Source organism: Chrysochloris asiatica, unplaced genomic scaffold (assembly GCF_000296735.1).
Source record: "Chrysochloris asiatica unplaced genomic scaffold, ChrAsi1.0 scaffold00026, whole genome shotgun sequence".
Classification (NCBI taxonomy): Eukaryota; Metazoa; Chordata; class Mammalia; order Afrosoricida; family Chrysochloridae; genus Chrysochloris; species Chrysochloris asiatica.
The window spans coordinates 13,708,645-13,718,896 of record NW_006408544.1 but is presented as its reverse complement, the minus strand read 5'-3'; the positions used below and the strand labels follow the sequence as shown (position 1 = coordinate 13,718,896).

The window sequence follows — 10,252 nt, the reverse complement described above, 5'->3', positions numbered from 1 at the left end:
AAGAGGTCATCGTCATAAGGAGGGCCAGGCTCGACAGGGAGAGAAGCGTTGGGAAGTCAAGAAACCTGTTTCAAAACCCTAAAAAAGATCACAAGTCATGGAAAAGCCAGTGCATCCAGCCCTTGTGGCCAGCTCTAGGACTGCAGCAAGTCAGTGCCATCCCAACAGACTCGGTCCCTTCGCCCCAGAGGCGGCCGAGCATGCTCAGTTGCCAGGACCCGGTGGCTTAGTAGCGGGAGAGAAGCGCATTGAATTCCAGCCCCGCAGGCGTCTGGCCCGGGAGGGGGTTGCTGGCGCCACGAGGGCGGGGCCTTGCAACGCACGTTCCCTCCCACTGTGTCCCCCTCCGTTCCCCTCTCCACCCCCCCCTCCCAGCCACGCGCCCGAAGCCTGCGCGCGTTGGTCGCCCGTTGCCCTGGCAACGGTCGCGCCGCGTCTTCCTGAGGGAGCTCTAGTCAACCCGCTAATCCCACCGCCCCGCTACCTCTTGGCCGGTGGTCTTCGGGTGGTCAGGAGGTGGAGGGACCACAAAAATGGCGGAGCGGAGCCAGACGGCGCCAGAGGCAGGTAGGTGGGGGCTGTCGAGCGGGGAAGGCTGATGTAGCTTGGCTGCCCTGGGCCTGAGGGTCAGGGAACTCCAGCAGGGCCCTACTCCTGAGGAAGCACCCTGTGTGTTTGCATGGTGGTGCTATGACCTCGGGGTCAGAGGTCAAAAGAGGATGTGGACCCTTCTGAGAGGTGGGCAAGGGACTTTGCCACCTTAGTGGCAGAGGGTTGTGTGGATCAATGTGTACACTGCTCAATGAGTAAGGGCCCAGAATGCGTCCACGAGGAACACAGGACCCCAATCCTGAGGGTTCTAGCTGTTAGGGGCTGATCCTAGGATTAGGCTGTGTCAGGGAGAGGCTGTATGTAATGCTACTGGTGTATAGGAGGAATCTCCGAAGGGACATGATTGGGAAGTGTGTGTTACTTTTGGTATTATGAAAGGAGGCTTACACATTCTAGTGTATTTTGTTATTGTGTCATGGGGAACCATAGTGCCCGTAGGGTCATCCCTCGTCACCGAGAAAGTATACAAATCCTTGTATGGGTCCTCAGAAGGACTGGAGACTTGAGGGAAACCCGAAGAGTTTAAGAGTTTCCTTAAGGAAATTAGTGCCTGAGTGTATTTGGGATCAGTGACTTTGAAGGTCATTTAGAATCACAAAGGGTTGTATTTCCTAGTGATAGAGAGTCTTTTTGGAGACTGGGAGACAGACTGGAAGAAAGACCCAGGATCCTTTTCTTGAAGACTCCCCGTGGGTATGGCTAGCCTTGGAGAAAAAGTTACCTAAAGTATTTTATAAGGTCCTAGAGGAGAGGAAGGGTTTTCACAGTGTATGCAGTAGAGCACTTGTCCCTAAAAGGGGATGGAGACTGATGGACTGAGGCCTCAGCACTGAGGGGTGGCATCTGCATTGCATATGTGTAGAAAATGGCTTTGGGGATATATGTGATGGTTGTGGCAGCATTGACATACATAACCTGGTACTTGTCCTGAAGGAGATCTGGTAACGTAGTGGTTACGAATCGGGTTGCTAACCTCAGGGTCAGCAGTTCGAAACTACCAGCTGTTCCGCGGGAGAAAGATGAGGCTTTCTGCTCCGGTAAAGATTTACAGCCTAGGAAACCCTGTACAGGGTCGCTATGAGTCGGAACTGACTCCAAGGCACATAACAACAGAAACTTGAATTATCAGGTCCTGAAGGAGTGGGGTCATGGGAAGGCTATACAGAAACTGGAACTGGAAACTCTGAAGCTTCAAGGGACCATTACTATCTTAAGGCCTTCGTGGTGGCTCGCTCTTTTGTGGTGGTTGTTTCTTCCACCAAGAAGTTCCTCTACTACTTTTGTAGTTTTAGCTCTCTCATATCTTGAGCATGCTCATTCCTTTATTCATTCATCCACAGAACAAATATTAATTCCATGCCAATTCTATGCTGGGCACTAAATTAGGCACTAGTAACTTCCTGCGTTTGATTCTGTTGCCTTGTTCTTTTTTTTTCCCCACCATTGCATTTACTGTCTTTGAATATATTATTTAGCTTATGTATTTATTGTTTTATTTCTTGTCTTTTTCCACTACACTGTAAACTCCATGTAAGCTGGGGCTTTTGTTTTATCAATCAATTACATGTGTATAGAACCATGCCTCAATAAGTATTTATTAAATGAATAACTGAATGACTTCAGTTTGTTTGGAGTCTCAAGAAGCTTTCTTTGTGGAAGTGATATTTTAACTGACATGTCAAGAGGATAGGGACTCAATAAATGAAGAGAGGAGCTAAAATAGTTTGGGCACAGGGAAAATCATATGCAGAAGGAAACATGCTATATTTAAGAAACTGAAAGGAGGAGAGTAGAGTGAGACTGTATGCAGGGTAGTGGGAAGAGAAAAGAGGTTCGCTGAAATTAGATCTTACACTGCTGCATAGGCTCTGATAAGAATTTTGATAAAAAATCATCAGACTAATCGGAAGGCATTGAGGACTTTTAAGTGATAGCATGGCATAGTCGTAATCAGTAAGAAGGTAATTCCAGTTACAGTGTGGAGATTACAGAGGAAATAAGAATGAATATGAGGAGATCTGTTAGAAGTTAACAATGGAGATGGAGAGAAAGAATTGAGAAATATTTAGGAGATAAAATTGTTAGGAATTGAGTCAAGGGTTGGGGATGAGGGAGGAGATAATTGAGAACTACTGATTTTTTATTTTGTACAACTGGGTAGTTGATGGTGTCATTACTGAGACAGAGTGCTGGAAGGGGACCTAGGGTTGATTTGATAGGGAAGATCATGAATTTGGGTGTGGGCATATTGAATTTGTTATGCCATGGAGACATTCAAATAAATGAATAGATTAATAAGATGAGTTTACAAAAAAAGGCTGAGCTGGAGATTTTGGCATAGAGATAATTACTGAAGCCTTGGCTGTGGATGAGGTTGCCCAGATGAAGAGTATACTAGAGTTCAGTGACAAGGGTTTTGGGAAGTGTTGAATAGCTGCAGTGTTGAAATGTTTCTCAAAGAAATTGAGAAGGTATAGCTAGAGAGGTAAGAGGACAACTAGACGAATGTTTCAAGATAAATGTAATGCTCAACAGATGATTAAATGTTGCTGAGTGATGTAAAATGAAGCCTGAAAAACAAGTTTTAGCAACTGAGAGATCTTTGGTAAGCATGATAAAAGGAAATTGATGAGGGTAGGAGCCAGATCATTTAACTTCTGAATTATTATTATCTGCATCAATCTTTGTTTCTTAGTTCAGATTCCCTAGAGAGAATTTGATTGGCACACATCATCTTTTTCTACCACATCATGTCTTACATCGATCATAGGCTAGTGTAGGGTTGACTGCCTTTGGATTAAGCATCTACCTCTTGCTGGGTGGGGGAGTCCTAGTGTGGCACTGTAGGATAAGCATTGGATCATACGGTTGGTTTAAATTTCAGGGCTGGCAGTTCAAACTCACCAGCCGCTCTTCAGAAACCCTATACAGGGTCGCTTTGAGTTAGAACTGACTCGACTGCATTTAAAAACAACAACATCGGTGGGTGGAGTTACCTGGTAGAAAATATGACTATCTGGTGATTTCTCATCTTAATAGCAATATCTAACATATGGTGGTGGTGGTTATATGCCATGGAGTCAGTTCCAACTCATAGTGACCCTGTACAGGGTTTCCGAGGCTATAAATCTTTACGGGAGCAGAAAGCCTCATCTTTCTTCCTCGGAACAGCTGATAGTTTTGAACTGCTGATCTTGCAGTTCACAGCTCGATTCATAACCACTACACTATTATGGAGGGTTTATTATGTGCCAGCTATTATTGTTGTTGTTGTTAAGTGCCATCCAGTCGATTCCGACCCATAGCGAACCGTATAGGGTTTCCAAGGAGCAGCTGGTGAGCTTGAACCACAGACCTTGCAGTTCAAACGACTTTGCAGCCTGATGCATTAGCTCACAGCGCCACACCAAGACTCTAAGTGCTTTATATGTTTTAATCAATGTTAGCTGTATAACAACTCTTATTTTCTCTATTTTACATGCGAAGAAGTTTTGGTACAGAGAGGTTAAGTAACTTGCTTGAGTTCTGCAAAGAATAAATTCAGATTTATTATTTGGCTTTCAGTCTGTATGGCAGCATAATGCATATTAAAAGATAGCAACAATGAAAATTCTTAACATACAGGAAATACTATTCTAAGCTAAGTAAGGCAAAGTGGAAACAACTAGGCCCAGATCTTTGTTTAAATATTAGTTCTGTGACTTATTAGGTATAGGTAGACCTTAGACTCAACTTTTCAGATCTTCAGTTTCCTTCGCTGTAAATGAGATGATATTTACAGGATGGTTATAAATATTAGAGATAATATATCTGAGGTACTCATTAAATGTTATTCCCTGAGTTCCTCAGATGTTTGAATATAAAAATGTATGTATTATACATATAAAAGCTTTACACATGCAAAATGATCTAAGACATTCTTTTCTTTTTAATTGGTATAATAGATTTGCTATCAGAAGAAAGGCAAACACTGGATTTTGGAGAATCTAGAGTTGTTATCTGAATTATATATCATGGCATGTGGCTCTGTACAAGGTGGATTTTGATATGTCTTTTGGAGGCTGAAGGGACACTTAAGATGGCTCTGTAAGGTCAGAGTTGCAAAAGGTCCCTTAACTGGAGTCACGGATATTAGGACTTCTATTTTTCCTCAGCCTTTTGACTATTACTGAGGAGCTCTGGTAGTATAGTGATTACAAATTGGGCTGCGAACCTCAAGGTCAGCAATTTGAAAGTACCAGCTGTTCTGCGGGAGAAAGATGACACTTTCTGCTCCTGGAAAGATTTACAGCCTCGGAAACCCTGTATAGGGTCACTATGAGTCAGAACTGACTCCACGGCACTTAACCACCACTGCCACTACTACTACTACTACTGCTAAAAACAAACCTTAGTTAGTTAAATGTTGTTGTTGTTGTTGTTAAGTGCTGATTCTCACTTATAGCTACCCTTGACAAAGTTTCCAAGGAGCAACTGCTGATGGGTTTGATCCACCAACCTTGTGGTTCTCAGTCCAGTGCTTATCCCACAGCACCGCACCAGAAGTCCATGAGTATTAATATTAAACTAGATTGTACCAGCTTTGTGTTCTCAGACTCTTCTTTTTCCTCCTTTCCAACTGTCATAAAAAAAGCTGTTGTTTAAATTACATTGCCAAGTTTGCTACTTTTGTGGAGATCCATACAGACCACATTGGTTGTTAAATGGCTGTTCTGTTACAATGGCCTGCACTATGATAATTCTCTCTGTGAAATAAATGGTTTTTTTTTAAAGCAACACTACATGAATCTGAAAACATCTATAGACAGAATCTTGAATTTTAAAAAGTCTTATAAATGAAAAGACTGATACCTTGTGTTAGTAGCTATATGACTGTTGGCAAAATTGTTAAACCTATTTTGGCTGTAGTTTTCTTATTTTTAAGCTGGGGCTAGTAACATTGCCTTTGCAGGTGATATTTAGAGATAAGGTGTGGAAATTGCACAATGTATTGCACTTCCAAAGAAATGGTTTGTTTTTTTCTTAAAGTCTTTATAGTTAGTTCACCTTTAAAAGAAAATGAAATCTTTGTCTACAGTCCCATATTTGACTGCCTTGAATGCAGATATATTTTAAATTTTAGATTATTTTCTGATCATGGAAAAGTAATGTAGTTCATGTATTGTACAGTATAGATTATATATAACTCTCACTGGGGTATGGGATAATACTATTACTGGACCAGTTGCCATCAAGTTGCTTCTGACTCATGGTAACTCCATGTGTGTCAGAGTAGAAATGTGCTACATAGGGTTTTCAATCGGATATTTTCGGTAATAGATGGCTAGGCTTTTCTTGTGAAGCTCCTCTGGGTAAACTCAAACCTCCAACCTTTTGGTTAGCAGCCTAGTGCATTTGGTTTGCACCACTTAGGAACTCCATGGGGGTCATACACTGTAATCAAATATAATTGATATCATAGTCACATTATATTAATAAACATCATAAATAGTTTCACATCAGTTTGAGTCAGCTTTTGCTGCCAAATTAGTTTGGATGGCAAAGTTATGAAAAATATACTGCATTTAGAGACTTTGGAATTGTGGAAAAGTGGGTGTGGATTTAAATAATTTTATCCCTTTTTGAAAACATTTGTATAGTTTTAGTAATTTTTGTCATCTTTATATCTTCTGTAATATCAACAAGCATAGTCTTATTAAAGATCCTCAAAATAATAGGCCAGAAAATAGCTTTTCTTGCCATGAAGCTTATGTGCTTTCTTCTAAGGCTCTTTGAAGTCTGTATTTTCGAGATCTCTGAATGCTGCATTTGGTTTCAGTTTCAGCATCTTGGCTCAATGTCACTTTCAATGATAATAGAGAACTGTGCACATTAAGAAGGTCAGAAAGATGTCATCTTTTGCAGACATATTTTTAATAGAATCATAGCTTGAATCTTTGAGTCATTTAAGAACAGAATAGTCCCATGAGTTTTAGAGTATTTTTATTAATTGTTAAATTTCAGCAGTGGAGGAGATATTAATTTTTGTATTGATTTAAGGAAAAATTTTATTCCTAGTTGAGTTTGATGTTTCTGATTATAAAAAAATTACTGTGAGTGTGAAAACTTGCAATAATTCATTGATGGTGTTCACCATATGGGAATATGATAATCTTTGCTTTTTATATTCCCCGTTTACTTAATGGGAATCATAAAAGAAACATTTTTTTTTTTTTCATACTATGAAGGAAGTTGTTTATTTCTCTTTATACATTTGGAAACTATTGTTTGTGAACCTCTGTGTCTCTAGCTAGACTTTCAAAATAGTGTACTTCCTTGCATGCCAACTGAAGGAAAACAAGCAAATACCAAAAGATTCCTTTATTTTTATACAGTTTTGAAAACTTTTGTATAGAATTAGGAATTCTGCAATACCAACTTCTGGCAGTGATTACTGTTGTTGTTACTAGGTGCCATCTAGTTGATTCCAATTCCTTAAGCAAAAATGAATGCAACATTGACAGGACTTGCACCGTCTTCACAATCATTGAAGACCATTGCTGCAGTTACTAAGTCAGTTCATCACGTTGAGGGGCCTTTTAGTGTGGCGCTGTGAGTTAATGTGCCGGACTGCAAAGCCATTTGAACTGCAAGGTTGGTGGTTCAAGCTTACCAGCTGCTCCTCAGAAACCTTATACAGGTTTGCTATGGGTCAGAACCGACTCGACAGCATTTAACAACAACAACACTACAAAGCATGATGTTCTTTTCCAGGAGCTGGTCCCTCCTGTTAACATGTCGAAAGTAATAGGAGTTGAAATCTTGCATCCTCACTTCCAATGAGCATTCTGACTGTACTTCTTCCAACACAGATTTAATCTTCTTTTTGCAGTCTATAGTATATTCAGTATTCTTTGCTAAAACTACGCTTTGAATGTGACAATTCTTTTTCTGTGTTCCTTTTCCTTTGTTCAGCTATAGCATGCATATGAGGTGATTAACAAACAATGCTTTGGGTAATGAGCATCTTAGTCATTAAACTGAAATCTTGGCTTTTTAACAGTTTAAAGAGGTCTTTTGTTGCAGATTTTCCAACTGCAGTAGATCATTTGATTTCTTAACTGCTGCTTCTATAGTCATTGAATGTTGACCCAAGTAGAATGAAATCCTTGACCGTTCTAATTTTTCAGCCATTTATCATGATGTTGTTTATTGGTCCAGTTCTATTTTTGTTTTCTTGAGAAATTAAATAATTGAAGCCATTAATTGTAATATAAGGAGCTCTGGTAGTATAGTGGTTATGAATCGGGCTGCTAACCTCAAGGTTGGCAGTTTGAAACTATCAGCTGTTCTGCAGGAGAAAGATGAGGCTTTCAGCTCCCTTAAGATTTGCAGACTCGGAAACCCTGTGTAGGGTCATTATGAGTCGGAACCGACTCCATGGTACTTAGCAACAGCAATTGTAATATATTAACCTCGTGGCTGTGGCTTGTTATGGATCAATGGCTTGTTGACCTCAGTAACCATTTTTAAAATTATTAATTCATTAAAAAAATATACATTGAATACCTAACTTGCGTGAGGCATTATGCTAAACATTGGAAATTCAGAGACCTATTTGACAGTGTCCTTGCTTATAAGGCCATCCATTTTAGCGGAGGAGGGATAGAGTTAGAACGTCACCATCCAGACAGTTATAGAGTTACACACAGAGTTCTGAGCCCAGAGAATGGTAATCTGACAGCCTGGTAGTGATCATGATGGTCCAGGAGTTGGTAAGCAGAAAGGTTGGGAGTGGAGAGAAGGAATGGAAGCCTGGGAGAGCAACATATTCCCAGGAATCCTAAAGACTGTTCTTTCTTTCACTGGTCCTTAAACATTTTTGTGAGTCAGAGATCCTTTTTAATATTAAAAAACAGTGAATTCTCAACCATGAAAATGCATGTTATGTGTTGCAATGAATGAGACTACACCACCTCTCCCATAGCACTATCTACTTGTCATATGATTAGATAATCCATTGCAGTGGTCACACGGAGTTCATACACCATACTCCCAGTTATGAGATTTATTAGGGAAGTTAGCAGGTTATAACACAGGATCAGAAAATGCTTAGGGCACAGTTCTTCCAGTCAGAACAGCCTGTCCTCAGCTGTGTCCTGAGAAGCTGTGTCCAGTCAGAGGCAGACCTCTCTACCCAGGCAGTGTTGCAGAGCTCTTTTAGGGTTGCTGATAAATGTTCACAGGACACACCACTCCACCATCAGCCTCAGCCTGAAAACTCTCGGTTTTTGCTCCTTAGTTCAGCAAACCTAGTTCCTTTAGTTAAGTGCCTGGCAGTATCCTTCTGTGCAAGCATGCTTCCTATCCCGAATAGCTTTATTTGTTCTTTGGATTGGGAAGCCCTCTGCTCTGTCTTGTGCTCTGGCTCTTGCTGCTGCTCTTCTACTGGTCCTCCGGTGTTAGAGCTTTCTTTTGCTGGGTTGGTGTTCAGCACACAGAGATTTTGGTGTCCAAAAGACATGCTCCATACCTGGCTCTTCTTAGCTGGTGGTGACATTCCCCCATCCTACTTCTGAGATGGCTCATTGTATTTTAAAGCTTTTTATTGTGAACTGAGTGAAGGTCTACAGGGCAGATCATCAGCTTTGCATTCAACAAACCATTGCAATGCTTACAATCCCCTCCATGTACTATCAACTAACAATACTTCTAATACCCATTTTTTTTGATGTACACATACCACATTGAAAATATTTATTTGTTTAAATGTCCAAAGGGCACATTTTGCATGTTAGCCTTCTGCCCGCAGGCACACTGCATTTCTTAGTCCATGGGCCTGTAGTTCTGTTTTGCTCTATCTCTCTATGCTATCACCTCTGCCACCATCTCTGTTGTCACTGGCTTTTCTATAGGATCGATCCCTTGTTTCTCTCATGCTCTTCTCTCTTGATGGTCCTAGGATCCTTTGTTCCGGAAATGACAGATTAACTGCTCCCTCTTTTAGTTATACCTCTTCTACATTTATAGTTGTGACAGTCACCATTAGTCCTGATGCCAGTTACTCACAATTGAATTGCAAAATCCTATCCCTATCATCACCTGACCCATCTGGACAAGAGGAAAACTATTCAGTGGGGATTCTATCTTACCCCCGATGTCGATGTTCTGACGCTAACCACCCTCATGAAAGCTTGTAAGCTAGTCATTAGTGTCTTTATATTCCCCCAATTTTTATAGCCAAAGTCTAAGTTGCCTGTCCCTGTCAACCCAGTGTACTGAGGAGGCAAACTTAGTCCTTGATATGAAGAAATCTTCCCTTTTGGTTGGAATTTTGCTCAACTTCTTCCACAAGCAAAGGTGCAGTTCAGCAAGTTGTAGCAATTTGTGCTTACTCCCTGTATCAAACTTCTTTATCATCATCTGATTGAGTTCTCGCAAGCTAAACCTGGCCCGTGTCTTTATTGCTCACAAGTTGACCAGGGTGGTCACCAGCGAGCCTACGAGACTATTTGTGTGTTCCCTTTGGTTTCAGTCTTAGATAAGGGTTTACCCAAATGAGTTCACTTTTCTTGCCTTGATGCCTCCCAGGCAAACAGCTTGCTTTATATTGTCACAGTCAGATAGTTTGCTGCACTCCCCACTTTCTTTCTTTCAAGAA

General features: G+C 40.9%; 1 protein-coding gene across 1 annotated transcript in view; it reads left to right on the top strand.

Annotated features, from left to right (window-relative positions):
- Positions 1 to 373: 373 nt before the first annotated feature.
- The window catches only part of AGBL4 (ATP/GTP binding protein-like 4), a 2,461,121-nt gene continuing 2,451,242 nt past the window's right edge, over positions 374 to 10,252 (top strand). The window contains exon 1 of the mRNA XM_006839859.1: positions 374 to 567. Within this exon, the coding sequence (XP_006839922.1) occupies positions 534 to 567 (34 nt within the window). The 5' untranslated portion in view covers positions 374 to 533. The remainder of the gene's footprint in view (positions 568 to 10,252) is intronic.